Raw genomic sequence first — 20,424 nt, 5'->3', positions numbered from 1 at the left:
GGTATTACTTTATGTCAGAATGGCTAAAATCAAAAGCACAAGAAATAAGAAGTGTTGGTGAGAATGTGGAGAAAAGGGATTCCTTGTGCACTGTTGGTGGGAATGCAAAATAGGTGCAGCCACTGTGGAAAACAGTATGGAGACTCCCCAAAAAGTTAAAAATAGGGGCACCTGTCTGACTTAGCAGAGCATGCAACTTTTTATCTCAGGGTTGTAGGTTTAAGCCCCATGTTGGGTGTAGAGATTACTTAAAATTTTTAAAAATCTTGGGGCACCTGGGTGGCTCAGTGGTTTGAGCATCCAACTCTTGATTTCAGCTCAGGTCATGCTCCCAGGGTCAGACCTGCATCAGGCCTGCTTATTAAGATTCTCTCCCTCTGGCCCTCTCCCCTACTCACTCACTTGCTCTCTCTCTTAAAAAAAAAATTTGTTTATCTTAAAAAAAGTTAAAAATAGAATTATCATAGGATCCACTAATTACACTAGAAGTGTATAGAATTGTTGAATCCTCATGTTGTACACCTGAAACTAATATAACACTGTATGTTAATTATACTTGAATAAAAAATAACTTTTTTATTAAAGATTTTTTTAAGTAATCTCTATACCCAATATGGGACGTGAATTTATTAAACCCCAAGATCAACAGTCACAGGCTCCACCAACTGAGCCAGCCAGGATCCTAAAGAATAAATTTTAAAATAGGCAGAGGAACTGAATAGACACTTTTCCAAAGAAGATATCCAAATGGCCAACAGTACAACACTGATCATCAAGAAAATACAAATCCAAACCACAATCCTCACTATTAGAATGGCTATCATCAAAAAGACAGGAGATAATAAGTGTTAGCAAGAATGCAAAGAAAAGGGAACCCATATGCACTGTTGATGGGAAGGTAAACTGGTGCAGCCATTATGGAAAATAGTTCCTCAAAAAATTAAAAATAGAACCACCATATGATCCAGCAACCCCACTTCTGGGTATACATCCACAGAAAATGAAATCAGAACATTGAAATGTGCACTCCCGTGTTCATGGTAGAATTATTCACAATAGACACAACATGGAAACAACTTAAGTCCCTCCATAGATGAATGGATAAAGAAGATATAGTATATACATACAACAGCATATTATTCAGCCATGAGAAAGAAGGAAATCCTGCCATTTGCCACATCAGGGGTGAACTCTGAGGGCATTGTGCTAAATGAAATAAGAGATCTGATATTGTGCGATCATGCTTATATATGGAATCTAAAAAAGCCAAACTCATAGAAACAAAGAGTAGATTGATGATTACCAGGGGCTGGGGATAGAGAGAGGGAAATGTTGGTTAAAAGGCACAAATTTCTAGTTATAAGATGAGTACATTCTGGAGCTCTAATGAACAGCATGGTGATTATAGTTAATACTGTATTACATACTTGAAAGTTGTGAAGAGAGTGGACTTTAAATGTTCTCACCACAAAAAAGAAATGGTAATTATGTGAGGTGTTACAGGTGTTAACTAACCCCCCTGTGGTAATTATTTTGCAATATTGTGTATCAAACCAGCACATTATACATCTTAAACTTATACAATGTTATATGTTGGATATATCTTGATAAAGCTGGAAAAAATAAAGTTGAATAAAAGTACATGATTCAGTGGCATTTAGTACATTCATATTGCTGTACAACCATCGCCACTATCTAGTTCCAGAACATATTCATATGGCAAATAAGGGAGAAAGGGCACTTTTATTTCATTAACTAGAACTTTTTAAAAATGTTTATTTATTTTTGAGAGAGAGCGAGAGAGAATGCAAGTGGGGCAGAGGCAGAAAGAGGGGGACAGAGAATCCAAAGCAGGCTCTGCGCTGACAGCAGCGAACCAGATGTGGGCTCAAACTCGCAAACTGCAAGATCATGACCTGAGTGGAAGTCGGACACCCAACCGACTGAGCCATGTAGGTGCCCCTTAACTAGAACTTTTTTTTTTAATGTTTTTATTTATTTTTGAGAGATAGACAGAGCATGAGCTGGGGAGGGGCAGAGAGAGAGACACACACACAGAATCTGAAGCAGGCTCCAGGCTCTGATCTGTCAGCACAGAGCCCGACGTGGGGCTTAAACTCTTGAACTGGGAGATCATGACCTGGGCCGAAGTCGGATGTTCAACCAACTGAGCCACCCAGGTGCCCCTTAACTACAACTTTTTGATGGCATTTAACTAGATATTCTTTTATCTATTTGGCATCCTGTTTCAATAGGCTGAATTCGGAAATATAAATATTAGTAGTATCATTATTAATAATAAAATGGTATTCCTATACTTTTTATGCTGTATATTTTTTAAATTTGTTACCCTTTGCCTAAGTCAAGAGTATGCTTCTTTGTCAGTTTGACAAATACATTATTATAGTTTTGCTCTAACATTAATAAATACAGTCAGTCAGTAATTCCAAAGCCATCATTAAGAGCTTCCATTTATCAAGGTGCTTGGATAGCTCAGTTGTTTTAGTGTCTGACTTCAGTTCAGGTCATGATCTCATGGCTCATGAGTTCAAGCCCCATGTGGGACTCTGTGATGACAGCTCAGAGCCTGGAGCCTGCTTTGGATTTTGTGAGCTTTGAATTCTCTCTCTCCGCCCCTCCCCTGCTCACGCTCTGTCTCTCTCCTTCAACAATAAATCAACATGAAAAAAAAAATTTTTTTTAAAGAGCATATCCATTTATAATGAGGTACCTGGCTGGCTCAGTCAGTACATCATGTGACTCAATCTCAGGATCTTGGGTTCAAGATCCAAGATGGGTGTGGAGCCTACTTAAAAGTAAAAATAATAACAACAATAATAATAAATGGAATTATTAAAGGATGACAGGGAGGCCTGGGTGGCTCAGTGTGTTAAGAGTCAAACTTTAGCTGAGGTCACGGTCTCACCTTTTGTGAATTCAAGCCCCTCATCAGGCTCCTCAATGACCATGCAGAGCCTGCTTGAGATTCTCTCTCTCTCTCCCCTCCCCCTCTACCCCTCCTGTGCACTCTCTCTCTCTCTGTCTCTCAAGAAAACAAAACAAAAAACAAAAACCTTAAAGGATGGCAGAGTTTCATGAACTTTTTTTCCATTTCTTAAAAGACACAGTTACCTGCAAACATTACATTGTCTATCACCTTTGCTTATTACTATTTTCTTTTGGTCGTGCTGTCAACAATTATATTTTGATTTTCCATTTATTCGACTATCTTGCGGCATGTTTCATGTTGCACAGTATATAATTAGTTTTATTATAATTATTTTAAATTAATTTTTATAATTGATTTATGATGGTTAGAAGCAAATGACACTTTCTCTTTGAATTCAACTGGAAAGAATCCAAAATCATATTTTGCATTACCAAGATGACCACTGAATATCAAACTTAAGTTTGTGTCCCTTTTCGGGCACCTGGGTGGCTCAGTCTATTGCGTGTGACTTCATCTCAAGTCATGATCTCCTGGTTTGTGAGTTAGAGCCCCACCTTGGGCTCAGGGCCTGCTTCAGATCATCTGTCCCCCTCTTTCTGTCCATCCCCTGCTTATGCACTCTCTTTCTCTCTCTCTCTCTCAAAAATAAATAAACATTAAAAAAAATAGATTCATGAGCCTCAAGTCAAGCTTTGTGTTGACAGCTCAGACCCTGGAGCCTGCTTCAGATTCTGTGTTTGCCTCTCTCTTTGCCCCTCCCCAGCTTATGTTATGTCTCTCTCTCAAAAATAAAGAAACATTTAAAAAAAAAAAATCTTAGAAAAATAAATAAATGAACTTTAAAAATCTTTAAAAAAAAGGAATACAGGGGCGCCTGGGTGGCTCAGTCGGTTAAGCGTCCAACTTCAGCTCAGGTCACGATCTCGCAGTCCGTGAGTTCGAGCCCCGCGTCAGCTCTGGGCTGATGGCTCAGAGCCTGGAGCCTGCTTCCGATTCTGTGTCTCCCTCTCTGTCTGCCCCTTCCCCGTTCATGCTCTGTCTCTCTCTGTCTCAAAAATAAATAAAACGTTAAAAAAATTAAAAAAAGAAAGAAAGACACAAAGGGAAATTGCTTTAAAAAAAAAAAAGGAATACAATCTTTTTTTTTTTTAAGGTATCTTTTGGCTTCACTTGTTTTTTTTTGTTTTGTTTTGTAACATTTATTTATTTTTGAGAGACAGAGAGACACAAAACATGAGGAGAGGAGAGGCAGAGACAGAGGGAGACACAGAATCCAAAGCAGGCTCCAGGCTCTGAGCTGTCAGCACAGAGCCCGACCTGGGGCTTGAACTCACGAACCACGAGATCATGACCTAGCCAAGGTCAGACACTTAACCAACTGAGCCACCCAGGTGCCCCTCATTTATTTATTTTTGAGAGGTGGAGAGGGGCAGAGACAGAGGGAGAGAGGATCCCAAGCAGATCCCAGCATGGGGCTCAATTCCACAAACAGTGAGATCATGACCTGCACCAAAATCAAGAGTCGGACTCTTGACTGACTGAGCCACCCAGGAGCACCTAAGATTTTTTTTTAAGTAATCTCTGTATCCAATGTGGGGCTGGAACCCATAACCCTGAGATCAAGAATCACACACTCTCCCCACTGAGCCAGTCAGGCACCCCACATTTTTATTTTAAAGCATAAATACATAAAAGACCAGCTTCATAATGAATGGTATTAAAATGTTACAAGTTTGAACTGCTATTTTGTTTAAAATTTTAACTTACCACATTTTTGGTATTTTGCAAATGTATGGGAAACTGATGATTTACCATCATAGACTGCCTGGGTTTGGCTCCCCACTGTCCCATGTGTAAGCTGTATGAATTTGGCCAAATTATTTCACCCTTTCTAACCTCAATATTTCCTTATAAAATAGGAATGATAAAATATTTGTCTCATGGAATTGTTTTGATGATTAAATTTAGTTAACACCGTAAAGTGATTATAACAGTGCCTGGAAGGTAATAGTTGGTATGTAAGCATTTACTTAGTTAGAATATATAAGTATCACAGTCCTTCCATGAATACTCAAACATCCATTCAAAAGCAGCAATTAATAGTATTACTTCCTTAGCAGCAATACACAGTTTTGATACTACCAGTATAATAAAAGTTATCCTCAAGCTGCAATAATGAGAAATTTGGCAAGTATATGTCTGTATACAGAATATTACACAAGTAATACTACATGAAAACGCTTGTTGCACAACTCAAGCCAATCCTGGTAAATGTTTCAACAATTACATTTTAAACTTCCAACTCCTAATAAACTGCCTTCTGGATGTCTCACTGTGATGCCAAATTCAATATGTTAACTTCCTGTCTCTGATAATGGCACCACCACTCTCCCAAACCTGGGGTAGAGGGTAGAATCATCGCAGACTCTTCCCTTATCTACTCAGAACCAGTCACCACATGCTAATTCTTCCACTAAAAATGTCTTTCTTGTGCTTTTAATCTTTCCCTTCCCATGACTGTCACTCCGATTCACACAGTTGTTTTCTCTTGCTTACACGCGGCAGGACTTCTAACCCATGTCACTCCAGTCTCTCACTTCTGGTCCTCACCTCAGTGCACTGCAATTGGCTTCCACCCCCTACTATTCCTAGAAAGCTAATCTTGCCATGGCCATCAAACATCTGTTATCAGTGTCACTGGACACCCATACTCCTTATCTAACTAGACCTCTTGATCAGTTAACATCTCTTGTCAAAATTCCTTCCTCCAGTGTTTTCCAAGGCCCTGCTCACTCCTGATTTTTCTTCCTACTTTTAACTGTGCCTTCTTCTGCATCTCTTCCCCGGGGCTTTTTCTTCTCTTTATCCTTTAAATATTGGTGGTCCTCAGGTCTTTATTCTTGGCTCTTTTGTCTTCTCATTCTTCACGTGCATAATCAGTTTTTACTACTCTCAAATGTCTATGACTCACTGGGTCTCTCTTATACTGAATTCTACCCCAGTGCCTAGCACACAGCACTTTTCCTATACTTGTGTCCCAAGTTCCAGACCAAATCCTAGTTGTGGCATTTACCAGCTGTAAACTTGAGTAAGTTAAGGCACCTGTTCCACACTTTGGACATTTTTTTTTTTAATTTTTAACGTTTTACTTATTTTTGAGACAGAGAGAGACAGAGCATGAACGGGGGAGGGGCAGAGAGAGAGGGAGACACAGAATCGGAAGCAGGCTCCAGGCTCTGAGCTATCAGCTCAGAGCCCGATGCGGAGCTTGAACTCACGGACTGCGAGATCATGACCTGAGCTGAAGTCCGACGCTTAACCGACTGAGCCACCCAGGCGCCCCAACTTTGGACATTTTTACGATGGGTAGAATAGTTAAGACCTACCTCAGAGGGCTGCTGTGAGAGTTACATAAAGTGGTAGATGTAAAACACTAAGAATATTACCTGGCAGATGTAATTACAAAATTTTAGGTGTTGTTATTATTGCCTATCTAACATTTACTAGCCAAACCCTCCCAGTACACCAAATATAACATGTCCCAAAACGAACAAACCCCTATATCAACCTACTCAAACCACGTTTTCCTCCTAACTTTTTTGTCTTGGTTAGTGACAACCCCGTGCAAGCAATCACCTAACTCTTCTCCCATTCCAGTAGGGTCACATGTTTAATCTCCATCCTGTCAACCACCCCCACTCACCTCTATGGCCACAGCCCAAGTTCTGGTCTCTCTGTCTCACATTACTCGCTCATTGTCCTTTTGCCCCCGTTGCTACAAGAGTGATCTTTTAAAAAATATACATATATATATCCTTTTATTTCCAGGATAAAATGCAAGGCCTTCATGATCTGGTCTTTGCCTTCCTTGCCAGATTCATCTTTCATGGCTCTCTTTTCTTACTTTATCTTCTAAAAGCTGCAAGGACAAAAACCAGAATAACAGTAACAGCTGGCAGTTAGTAAGGAAATGAAAGCTTAAAGAACTTAAATAAATTGCCATCTAGGAAAAAAAATGGGGCACCTGGCTGGCTCACTTGGTAGAGAATGTAACTCTTGATCTTGGGGTTGTAAGTTCAAGCCCTGCATTGGGTATAGAGATTATTCTGTAGCAGAGCCAATGTCCAAAATTAAATCTGCCTCCAAACTTTGTGCTTAATCACTACAATATGCTGCTGTTCACCTGCAATTGTCTTCCCAAACACAAGTGTCACTTCCCTCTTTGACATCTTTGCACATTTTATTCCCTCCATGAGGAATGCCTCTCCCATTTATCCTATATATTCTATAAAACTAGGCTCAAAATATCCAAGACACTTTTTGTGCTAGGATTTTGCTTTCTGTGTAAGAATCAGAGAAGAAAAGGACTTAGAAAATCCACTTTTGGGGAAAGAGAACATTGAAAAATGATATTTAAAACTTAAGGCATTTAGGGGCACCTGGATGGCTCAGTTGGTTGAGCGTCCAACTCTTGATTTCAGCTCAGGTCATATCTCAGGGTTATGGGATTGAGCCCCACATCAGGCTCCAAGCTGAGCATGGAGCCTGCTTAAGATTCTCTCTCTCCCTCTCTCTCTCTCACTCTCTCTCTCTCTCTCTCCCTCCCCTTCTGCCCCTCCCCCCTGCTCATGCATATTCTCTCTCTAAAACAATAAATAAATGAATAAATAAATAGCTTTTAAAACTTAAAGCATTTATTTTTTTTAAATATTTATTTGTTTTTGAGAGAGAGAAAGTGAGTGAGCATGAGTGTGGGAGGGGCAGAGAGAAAGGGAGACAGAGAATCTAAAGCAGGCTCTGCACTGACAGCAGCAATCTTGATGTGGGGCTCAAACTCACAAACCCTGAGATCATGACCTGAGCTGAACTTGGATGCTCAACTGACTGGGCCACACAGGCGCCCCAAGTTGGTAGAGCATGCAACTAGAAGACATGTGATAAATGTCAATTTCCTTTCAAACATAAAGAAACAGATATTATTAAAAATATGGCTCAGGCTTCTTTTCTGTTAAATCTCCCCTAACTTTGTCATTAGACAAAATTTAATATATACCATTTATTTCTAATGTAGCTTTATTAAACTGTATTGTATTTGTTTATTTAATATCTTCCCTAATTCTTTTCTTAAAAGAAAAGCATCATAAACTATCCCCTCCCTATGTTTTTCGTTCCCTTTATCTCCCTTCCTTTTATACAGTGTGTTAAAAAACAAAACAGCAGGCTCAAAATGGAGCCATTTATGCTAAGCCCCACATCACCAACCTGAAACTTAATTACAGTTGCTACTCAGAAATGGAATCTTAAACCAGACAGTCAGAAAATGCCTGATCAGCACTAGTTAGGTAATCTGCCAGATAGGCTCCTACCATCTCCTAAAGGAATTAATTTTGCAATAACCAACCCACTTTTTTGCCTAGTAGAACTTTCCCTATTCCCACTCCCTTTTGCCCCTAAAAGTCCTTCATTTTATGGAGGTCCTCTGAGCCCTTATCTATCTGCTAGATTATTATTATCTGTTGCCTGATTTGAATTGATTTTTGTTCAAATAGTCTTTAAAATTTTTATTTTTTTTATTATTTTTTTTTAATTTTTTTTTTAAACGTTTATTTATTTTTGAGATAGAGAGAGAGACAGAGCATGAACGGGGGAGGGGCAGAGAGAGAGGGAGACACAGAATTGGAAGCAGGTTCCAGGCTCTGAGACATCAGCCCAGAGCCCGACGCGGGGCTCGAACTCACGGAGTGCGAGATCGTGACCTGAGCTGGAGTCGGACACTCAACCAACTGAGCCACCCAGGCGCCCCTAAAAATTTTAAATATGCCTCAGTTTATCTAATTGTTGCCTGGGGTTTTTCTAATACTTAGCCTTTAAAGCTCTGGTCACAACCTGGTAGTTCATAAGCCAAATTAGACTCAGAGGCATGTTTGGTTTCACTTGTAGTCAAAAGTTTTTTCTTAGGGGAGCCAGGGTGACTTAGACAGTAAAGTGTCCAGCTCTTGGTTTCACCTCAGGTCATGTTCTCATGCTTGAGCCCCGTGTTTGGCTCTGCACTGACAGAGCCCAGCTTGCTTGGGATTCTCTCTGTCTCCCTCTGCCCCTACCTTGCTCATGCTCTCTCTCAAAATAAGTAAAATAAACTTAAAAAAAAAAAACATTCTCTCTCTCTTTCCCTCTACCCCTCTCCCCTGCTCATGTGTGCTCTCTCTCTCTCTAAAAAAATTTTTCTAATAAAAATTAATAAAATAACAATAAAAAACATTTTTCTTAATTATACATCAATATTCAACAATTAGGAGCTTTTGTGTTAAAACGTAGATACTGGATTTTCTGTGAAAACTGAGAGGTTAAGCAGACTTAAGTTCTTGCAAAACCTCAGTTGGCTGAAACTGGGTAGAGGCTGCCCTCCTTGGATGGGCTGGTCTAATGTCACCCCAGCCTGTGTTATTCCTGTCAGAATTTTAGTTTGTGACCTCTGTTGAGAACTAGACCAAGTTCCAAATAGTCCTGAAGTGTTTTCCTAGATCCCAAGGGCCCCACAAATCTCAATCACATTTTAGAACCAAACACTTATCATTTATATCACTCATCTCCAGTTAATCCTTTGTTACTTTAGGGAAACTCTCATTATTATTATTCTGATATTACAGAGGACAGAGATAGAAAGGCTTTGAGGCAAAGCGGAGAGCACCCAGAAAAACCTTACAGGGTGCGAATGGTAATTACTGATCATTCATTCAAGAAATATTTGTTCTGCTCCTGATTTGGAGATTTCCACACTACCAAGACAATATTCCTGCCATAGTGCCATAGAGCACCATAGGCACTTTGCATACATGATCCCCTTTAGTCTTCACAATGATACTATGAAGTAGACATATCTCATTTCACAAATGAGAACACAGAGGCGGACCGGGCTTCTAGCCTGCATTTGTCTGCCTGTAAATCTTATAGTCCAGTTTTTTAAATTACTAGGTGAATCCATTTATATTATCACTGCCATGGTCCAGGATCTACTACTCCGTTTGGAAGATCCAGAAGCTTGACTTTTCATAGTGCAACCTGAGTTGATCAGCCGACAAGGATTAATTCATAGGAGTTAAACTCTCAAGAGACATGTTTTGACCGAAACATCACCTTATTTTTCTACAAGTTACATAGTCATGTTAGCAAACCACTGCATTCCCTTTTTTATCTTTTAACACTTGAGTGGCTAAATCATAATTAAAAGCAGCTTAGTAAGCAAGGCATCATTGCAAAAGAAATTATTTAAATGATTTTACTGTCTAGTTTATCCAACTATCCAACTTACTATGCCACATTAGAATCTGACAAGGGACTAGACAGGAACCAGGCCATCCACCTGCTCAGGTGACCTCCACCCTAGATGGTTATGGAAACACTATGACAAACCCTTATATTTTGGGATTTTCTTTAGACCCCACATAGACCAATATCTCTCTTTCTCTTATTATTTTTTTTCAGGAATAATATAATTGATTAGGCCACAACCTTTTTAAATTTATTCAGATTGCGATTAAATTTCTAAGTCTCACTTTTGCTTCTTTTAGACCTGGAATAAATCCTGTCTTGTAAGGGAACTATAACAAATACCTAATCTGATTCATTTTATATTGATATGGTTATTCAATTCTTATCGTTCTGGGAAGCACTTCATAAGTAGGCCTTATATTCAGCCTCAAGTGTCATACTTTTATTTCACTTGTAGATGCTTATGTCTTGTCTTCTTAACAAGATTGTAACCAATTCAGGGCAATGACAATAATAATACTATGTTAGAAGAGCTTTCCTATATGTTCCCATGTCATTTGCAAAGCAACATAGCAATATCATTCACTCTTTTCCCCCCGCCTTTTTTTCTTTTACAAAAGGTGAAATCTCATGTTGAGAGAAGTAAATTGATTTACCGAAGCTTGTAAAATTAGTCAATGCAGGACCAGCTTTTGGTCCCAGGTCTTGTGGTTTCCATTCATCACAATTCCTACTATTTAGGCTGCTTCTGTGTGACCATGCTTGATATTCCCTTCTGTGCCCCAAAGCACCACACCGTAGATACTCAATACATAATTACAGAGGTTCATTATTGTAATTAGAAGCCAAATGAGTCATAATTCTTACTATATGCATATTAACAATTACCAACTATACTTTACTTCTCAATAGCACACGTGGTTATTATCTGATATTGTTCTAGATGAGTGTTTCTCAATGTATGGCCAGTGAAATACCTGGATCAGAATCGCTTAGGATGCATGACAAAACTGCAGATTCCTGGGCTTTTCTCCAATTCTGAATGAGAGAATCTGAGTTCTTGGGCTCGGAGCCCAGAAACATGCATTTTAACAGGCTCCTCATGTGAGCATTAATCACACTGAAGTTTGACAATCACCATCCTAAATAAACATGAGGGATAGAGTGAATGTAAAAGACCAGGTTGTCTTGGTAAGTCAATGTCAACATACAGAAAACAGAAAAGATGATATATTTCCTTGATTCTAAGATACCCTCAATTGTAAGATACACCATTGATTTAACAATAGCTATTGAAGAAAAGAGCATCAAATTGTTCACAAAATATTTAATTCTGAATCTAGAAATTTTTTCAATATTAAGAAAGTGAATATTAGACATAAGAAAATTCAATAATTGTATTTTTTAAAAATTGCTCTATTGTTATTGCTTTAATTTCTCATACCAACACATATCTCTCTTAAGTCTATCCAAACTTAAACACTTGCACTAGAAATCTAGATAACAAGACATACCCATTATAAACACTATATTGGTCAGCATTTATTTTAAGGTATAAGACAAACTAAACACTTTGCATTAAACACTTTATATGAACAAACAAATCATTTATGTGGGGCCAAATTGTTTAAAATATAATTAGTTTCTTTTAAAGCTATGTTGGGGCGCCTGGGTGGCTCAGTCAATTGAGCGTCCAACTTTGACTAAGGTCATGATCTCACCATCCATGAGTTCAAGCCCTGCATCGGGCTCTGTGCTGACAGCTCAGAGCCTGGAGCCTGCTTCAGATTCTGTGTGTCTCTCTCTGTCCTTCCCCCACTCATGCTCTGTCTCTCTCTCTCAAAAATAAAATTAAAAACATTTAAAAATTTAAAAAAAACAAAGCTAACTTATAATAAACAATTCAAATGCTGAGGAGTCATCACAATTACTAATACAATTTTGCTTAGTTAAATGGATCATATTTTAATCTAATGCTAACTAGCTAAACAGCACATCTTTAACAATTTTTCAAGTCAAGACATTTTTGTGTTTTGAAATCAATCTTTCTTTCCCAAGGCCTCTGTTGTAATGTGTGTGCTACATTGTAACAGAGCAACACTGGACTGAAAGTTCAGGAACTCTGTTCTAGCACCAACCTGTGGTAATAATGGAACTGTTTCACCTTGGGTAAGTCACAGGACTTCTTTCAGCCCCAGTTTCCTCATTTGCAAAAAAAAAAAAAAAAAAAATTATGTCTGAGGATGCATTAAGCTCCAAAATTATTCAGATTCACAATATTATATGTTGCTCATTGTTACATTGGGCCAAACATATCAAATTAATTAGAGACTAGATGTCTTTGCAAACGTGCAGGGTAATCTTTTTTTTTTTTTCTTATCAATAATGGTATTTTTTTTATTTATTTATTTATTTATTTATTTATTTATTTATTTATTTTTACGTTTATTTATTTTTGAGACAGAGAGAGACAGAGCATGAATGGGGGAGGGTCAGAGAGAGGGAGACACAGAATCTGAAACGGGCTCCAGGCTCTGAGCTGTCAGCACAGAGCCCGACGCGGGGCTTGAACCCACAGACCGCGAGATCATGACCTGAGCCGAAGTCGGCTGCTTAACCGACTGAGCCACCCAGGCGCCCCAATAATGGTATTTTAAATGGTGTATTGAAAACAGGGGGTTTTGAGGTAGAAAGTTGGACATAATCTGAGTAGACTTTGAAAGCTAATATGGAATTAAGAGAAAAAGAGAGTAGATATTTTAAATTAAGGAAGCAAAATGAGCAAATCATTTGCATAGGTATAATTAGTTCAAATGGTATAGAAAAAGGGTTATTACATTTTAGTAATTGATAAGGCTAGTTACATAGAATGAGGATAGATTAAGAAAAGCTTTGAATGCTAGAGCAACTCATGATATTTAGTGGTTAAGGAAGTGCCTTTAAAGGTTTTCAGTGGTAGATGGAAATAATAAAATCATTGTTTAATCTAGCAATATACACAATGTACTTGAAGGAAAATAAAGCAAAATCAATTAGCAGGTTTACTCCAACATGCTCACTGACCTAGGATAGCACCAGCGAGAATGGAAAGCAATGAGTGGATAAAATACTGAAGTAAAAGTCAGATCCTGATTTGACTTGAACATGTGGAAATCTATTAAAGGAATACAGATGGGGCGTCTGGGTGGCTCAGTTGGTTAAGTGTCTGACTCTTGATTTCAGCTCAGGTCATGATCTCACAGTTCTTGAGTTCGAGTCTTGCATTAGGCTCTGTGCTGGCAGCAGAGAGCCTTCTTGGGATTCTCTCTCTCCCTCTCTCACTGCCCCTCCCCTGGTCTTTCTCTCTCTCTAAGTAAGTAAAATTTTTTAAAAATTTAAAAAAAAAGAATATTCAGTTACAAGGACATTGATTACAGTGAAGTTCATAAAATGGTTAAACAATCTAAATGTCTGAAAAGCAGGGATTGGTTCAGCAATATAACAGAATATTATTGATTCATTAGAAATGTTGTAGATGAATATAAATTAATACCTAAAGATGTTCACAAGATAGGTATCTTTAAAGATTTTATTTTTTAAAGTAATCTCTACACCCAGCGTGGAGCTTGAACTCTCAACCCCAAGATCAAGAGTTATATGCTCTACCATCTGACCGAGCCAGGCACTCCAAGTGTTCAAAATATATTGATAACAGTTCACAATATATTGATATCAGTGCAGAGCCCAATGCTGGGCTTGATCTCACGAATCATGAGATCGTGACCTAAGCCGAAATCAAGAGTCAAACACTTAACTGACTGAGCCACCCAGGCACCCCACAGAATGGTCCAATTTTTGTTCACAAAAATATGTATGTGTTCAGACGCCTAGAAAGGTTTGAGGAGGATATACATGCAGTGAAGTATCACTAGTGTTCTCTCTAATACTTCATTCCACACAGCATGCTGAAAGGTGGCTTTTCCTTTCTTTATTTGCTCATAAGTGTTTGCTAATCTTTTTAACTAGAAAAGCACAATATTTACTTATATTAAACATTTTAAATTTAAAAAGGGGACTTGTTGACTATGAGGAAACTAAATGGAAGTACTTGAGTGTTTTAACCCTAAGTAACAGAGACTGATATGAAGGTGGAGAAATGTGGGAAAGACAAGAACAAAGAAGCATTTTGAGATCAGGATAACAAAATATGGTTTCGACATGACTTTGAAGGTATACACACACACACACACACACACACACACACACACACACACACTCCTCAAAGGAGAATATATAGAAAAAATGGCCAAAAGACTAACTTTGGAGCATTGTGGAGTCCTAGGAAAGTAATTAAAAATTGGCTATAGAAGGTGAATTTAGAAGCCTTTTACTTTTGCTAAGGTTTATTTATTTTTTTATACTACAGTAACTTTTACTTTTTAATTTTTTTAAATTTAAATCCAAGTTAGTTAACATACAGCATAATAATGACTTCAGGAATATAATTTACTGATTCATCACTTACATATAACATGCAGTGCTCACCCCAACAAGTGCCCTCTATAATGCCCATTTAGCCTATCCCCCACCCAACACCCTGCCAGCAACCCTCAGTTTGTTCTCTGTATTTAAGAGTCTCTTATGGTTTGCCTCCCTCTCTGTTTTTATCTTTTTTGCTTCCTTTTCCTTATGGTCATCTGTTTTGTTTTTTAAATTCCACATATGAGTGAAATCATATATTTGCCTTTCTCTGACTGGCTTATTTTGCTTAGCATAATACACTCTAGTTCCATCCACGTTGTTGCAAATGGCAAGATTTCATTCTTTTTGATTACAGAGTAATATTCTACTGTGTGTGTATGTGCGTATGTGTATGGAATATTAATATAATATTAATGGAATATTATATATATACATATATATATATATATATATATATATATATATATATATATATATATATATCTCCATTTGTCATTCGGTGGACTTTTGGGCTCTTTCCATACTTTGGCTATTGTCAATAATGCTGTTATAAACATTGGGGTGCATGTGCCCCTTCGAAACAGCACACCTGTATCCCTTGGATAAATACCTAGTAGTGCAATTGCTGGGTCATAGGGTAGTTCTATTTTTAACTTTTTGAGGAACCTCCATACTGTTTTCCAAACTGGCTGCACCAGTTTGCATTCCCACCAGCAGTGCAAAAGAGATCCTCTTTCTCCACATCCTCATCAACATCTGTTGTTGCCTGAGTTGTTAATGTTAGCCATTCTGACAGGTGTGAGGTGCTATCTCACTGTGGTTTTCATTTGCATTTCCCTGATGATGAGTGATGTTGAGCAGTTTTGGAATGTCTTCTTTGGAAAAGTGTCCATTCATCTCTTTTGCCCAATTATTCACTGGATTATTTGTTTTTTGGGTGTTGATTTTGATAAGTTCTTTACAGATTTTGGATACTAACCCTTTATCTGATATGTCATTTGCAAATATCTTCTCTGATTCTGTCAGTTGCCTTTTAGTCTTGCTGATAGTTTCCTTTGCCATGCAGAAGTTTTTTATCTTGATGATGTCTCAATAGTTCCTTTTTGCTTTTGTTTCCCTTGCCTCAGGATACATGTTGAGTAAAAAGTTGCTGTGGCCGAGGTGAAAGAGGTTTTTGCCTGCTTTCTCCTCAAGGATTTTGATGGCTTCCTGTCTTACATTGAGGTCTTTCATCCATATTGATTTTATCTTTCTGCATGGTGTAAGAAAGTGGTCCAGGTTCATTTTTCTGTATGTCGCTGTCCCATTTTCCCAACACCATTTGCTGAAGAGACTCTCTTTTTTCCATTGAATATTCTTTCCTGCTTTGTCAAAGATTAGTTGGTCATATGTTTGTGGGTTCATTTCTGTGTTCTCTAGTCTGTTCCTTTGATCTATGTGTCTGTTTTTGTGCCAGTACCATACTGTCTTGATGATTACAGCTTTGTAATACAGCTTGAAGTCTGGAATTGTAATGTCTTTGGTTTTCTTTTTCAGGATTGCTTTGTCTATTTGGGGTCTTTTGTTTTCTAGCTCTGTAAACAATGCTGGTGTTATTTTGATAGGGATTGCACTAAGGTTTATTTATTTGCCATAAAGGTGGGGAAGAGATGCTTCCCTTAGTGCTAGAATAGCAATTCTCAAACTTCATTGTGAATCAGAATCATCTAGAGGTCTTGTTAAAACACAGTCCTTTGGGGGCGCCTGGGTGGCGCAGTCGGTTAAGCGTCCGACTTCAGCCAGGTCACGATCTCGCGGTCCGTGAGTTCGAGCCCCGCGTCAGGCTCTGGGCTGATGGCTCGGAGCCTGGAGCCTGTTTCCGATTCTGTGTTTCCCTCTCTCTCTGCCCCTCCCCCGTTCATGCTCTGTCTCTCTCTGTCCCAAAAATAAATTAAAAACGTTGAAAAAAATTAAAAAAAAAAAACAAAAAAAAAAAAACACAGTTCTTTGTGTCACTGGACTTTACACACAGAGTTTCTTTTCTTTTCTTTTCTTTTCTTTTTTCTTTTTAAGTAAGCTCTACGCCCAATGTGGGGCTCAAACTCATGACTCTAAGATCAAGAGTCACATGCTTCACCAACTGAGCCAGCAAAGGTGCCCCAAGAATTTTCATTTTTAACAAGTTCCCAGGTGATGTTAATACTACTAATCCAAAAACCACACTTGGAGAATAACTGTATTAAAGTTGAGAGATATCTAGCAAACTGGTAGGAGTGTGTTTGAAGAGCTAGGTCCTAAGACATTATATATGTGAGGCAATAACAAAACCTTAACCATTGTCCTAAGACCAGAAGAGTAGGGATTTTGAGTTGAAGGTGATGGAATATATTCCTTGAATTCATTCCTGCTAGACTCTATTTGTACCCAAATTTAGGTCCCACTCTTAAAAATAACTACATAGGTGGGGCACCTGGATGGGTCAGTTGGTTAAGCATCTGACTTCAGCTCAGGTCATGATCTCATGGTTCATGAGTTCAAGCCCATGTCAGGCTCTATGTGGAGCCTGAGCTGTCTCAGAGCCTGGAGTCTACTTGGGTTTCTGTGTCTTCTCTCTCTGCTCCCCACGCCCCCCACTCACGCTCTGTGTGTGTCTCTCTCAAAAGTAAACAAACATTAAAAAATTAAAGGGGCGCCTGGGTGGCTCAGTCGGTTGAGCGGCCGACTTCGGCTCAGGTCATGATCTCGCGGTCCGTGAGTTCGAGCCCCGCGTTGGGCTCTGTGCTGACTGCTCAGAGCCTGGAGCCTGTTTCAGATTCTGTGTCTCCCTCTCTTTCTGACCCTCCCCCGTTCATGCTCGCTCTCTCTCTGTCTCAAAAATAAATAAACGTTAAAAAAAAAATTAAAAAAAAAAAACTACATAAGTAAAATTAAAAAAAGAAATGTTTCAACAATACTTAGCATAGTAGAGGTAAAATAAAGGGAAAACAAGGTCATTTTCCTCCATTCACCATCATACATCTTTAATACCACCAGGACAGACTAGCATCTGGTAAAGCAGCATGGAGTAGAAGCAGCACCTGGTAGAATATCATAGGATTGGATTTGTTTCTGAACAGGTGTGGGACTCCTCATGGGGGCTCTCAGAAATAATTAAACAGGGGATGTACTTTGCAGGAGGCTGGAATTTCTGCATAAGCAGATGAGGGCCAGAGCCAGCGCAATTTGAGTTACATGGAAACACTTGATTTTAACTCAAAATTTCACCACCATATCTTGAGTAGAAAGCTAAGAGAAAAGAAATAAAGGTATATATGCCAAGCCTGTGCAATCTGCTCTGACCCAATTTTGGTTCAGCTAACAATAAAGAACCTTCAAATTATTTTTAGTAGCACCATCAACAAAATAAAAGCAAGGTGGACTAGGCTTAAAAGTCAAATAGTTTATATAAAAACAAAGCAATTCTCTCTGCTCTATCCCTCCACACTTTTGAGTCCTGTTCTTTAGAAGCAGTTCCATACTCCTAGGTATTCTTTAGTTCCTTATCCCCAAATTTCTTTCTGAGTAACATGATTACACTCTTATATCTTCATTAAAAAGTTGTAGATATTGTTTATTGACTTATTTCTATGGAATATGAGGATTTAGGGGAAAAAAAAACCCATAGGCTGAGGAATAATTAGAATGATGATACACACTAGCAGTAAGGTGATAAAGACTTAGCAAGGGGGTGGCTACAGATAAATGAAATAGAAAAGGAGTGTATAATATCAGTAAGACTTGACAGATGAGGTAATAGTAAATAAATCTGGGTAAAAGTCAAAGATAGTACCAACTTTGCTGTTATGGTAGCTAGCTATGATTCAATTAAAAAAAATTTTAAAGAATAATAATTTTGAGAGTTAGAGATATATTTTTTGGATTTCTTAAGCTTGAGGTAACAATCAGCCTATGATTTCAATTAGGCTAATATAGCTTAATTCCTCAATTATCTCATACAAAAAGATTTTCCTCATCTGAATTTTTATAAGTTATTGCTTGTACCACTCATTTAGTATGAATTATTAACTGACTTATATTCTCAGTATTTCATGTGAATATATCTTATTTCCCAAAACAGATTTTGCCCTTCCAAAGAGTAAAACCAATGTTATACACTTGTATCGCCCATATCTCACTCTCTCTGGAACTATCAATAACTCCATACTAAGTATATTTTTTATAGCATATTGTTCAGATATCCTTTCAAAAATATAAAGGATACAATAAAAACTGTAATCAATATTCTAAGAGATGAATGATCAGCATGTTTCTAAGCAATAAAAAGGAACTACAAAGAATTCTTGGAAGTTAAATATACAACAGCACCAGTAAGTAATGCATTAAAAATAATTGAATGGGTGTCTGGGAGGCTCTGTTGGTTGAGCACCCAATTCTTGGTCTTGGCTCAGGTCATGATCTCCCACTTGATGGGATCGAGCCCTGCATTGAGCTATGCATTGACAGTGCCGAACCTACTTGAGATTCTCTCTCTACCCCCCTGCCCCTTCCCCTGTCTTGCATACATGTGTGCATGTGGGTGTGCACTCTCTCTTTCTCTCAAAATAAATAAACATTTTAAAAAAAGAATTGAAAGATAAAGTTGAGAAAATCTCTTAGAAAATAGAACAAATAGATAAAATTAAAGAATAAATAAGAATTATAAAAGAAATGAAAAATTTCCAGAACTGAAGAATATAAGTTTCTACATTCGCTGTGTGATCATCAAGTATGCATCCCAATAAATAAAGCAAGACCCACTCAAAACTATATCAAATATTGGGGCACCTGGGTGGCTTAGTTGATTAAGCATCTGACTCTTGATCTCAGCACAGTTCTCCAACTCAGGGTCTTGATCTCAGGGTCCTGAGTTCAGGCCCTGCATTGGACATTAAGCCTACCTAAAAACAAAAACAAAACAAAACAAAACAACATCAAATACTGAAGTGTCAGAACACCAAGAAGAAAAAGACAATCAAATACACTTCAGAGAGAAGAAATAGGTAATACGCAAATAGGTAATACGGAAATAGGTTCTGGAACATCAGACTACCCTATAATCATTTGGAAGCTGAAAGACAATGATCAATGACTTCAAAAGGAAGAAGTATTTCCTTTAATTTTATGTCTAGCCAAACTATAAATGTAAAGGTAGAGTAGACTTCTATCTCTTTTTCAGACATAGACAGTCCCCAAAAATGTGCTTCCTATGCACTCATTCTCAGGAAGCTAAAAAAGAATATGTTCCACCAGATCCAAGAAAGAGGAAGAAGGAGATTCAAGGAAGGAATCAACATGGAAATGAGGAGGAGGGAACTCCTAAGACAATAGTGAAGAGAAATCCCAGGATGACACGTGCAGCAGTCCTTCAGAACAGTAAGTTTAGATCAGAGTAAGAGAAGTGTTTCAGGAGGGAAATACCCAAGATTAAAATGGATCTGGGAGGAAACCTGATATGTGTGACTGTACTGGTAAGTCTGTGGCTGAGCTACTAGTAGGTGAAGAGTTAAGCAAATAAACAAAATGATGAGGTAATTGTTAATTCTGGGAAAAACAAGAACTTAAACCAAAGATACATATAAGGAAAAATGAGTGAGACATTTTTCAGCTTATTGTCTTCTGACATTTCTCCCTAGATGCTACTCCCCGCCTCCCTTAGAAAAATAACTATGCACATCTTCACAAACTTAAATAATTACATACAAGCATACATTTTTTACCACTGTTCA

At 38.1% G+C, this 20,424-nt stretch overlaps 1 protein-coding gene across 1 annotated transcript in view; it reads right to left on the bottom strand.

The window, feature by feature from the left end:
* ADAM10 (ADAM metallopeptidase domain 10) overlaps positions 1-19,523 on the bottom strand; it is a 157,973-nt gene extending 138,450 nt beyond the window's left edge. The window contains exon 1 of the mRNA XM_053889028.1: positions 19,484-19,523. Coding sequence (XP_053745003.1) covers positions 19,484-19,508 — 25 coding nt within the window. The 5' untranslated portion in view covers positions 19,509-19,523. The remainder of the gene's footprint in view (positions 1-19,483) is intronic.
* Positions 19,524-20,424: the final 901 nt, after the last annotated feature.

This window comes from Panthera pardus, unplaced genomic scaffold (assembly GCF_024362965.1).
Source record: "Panthera pardus isolate Hobbes unplaced genomic scaffold, ASM2436296v1 HiC_scaffold_24, whole genome shotgun sequence".
Taxonomy (NCBI): Eukaryota; Metazoa; Chordata; class Mammalia; order Carnivora; family Felidae; genus Panthera; species Panthera pardus.
Note: the sequence above shows the minus strand (reverse complement) of the source record. Positions and strands in the feature narration are given on the sequence as shown.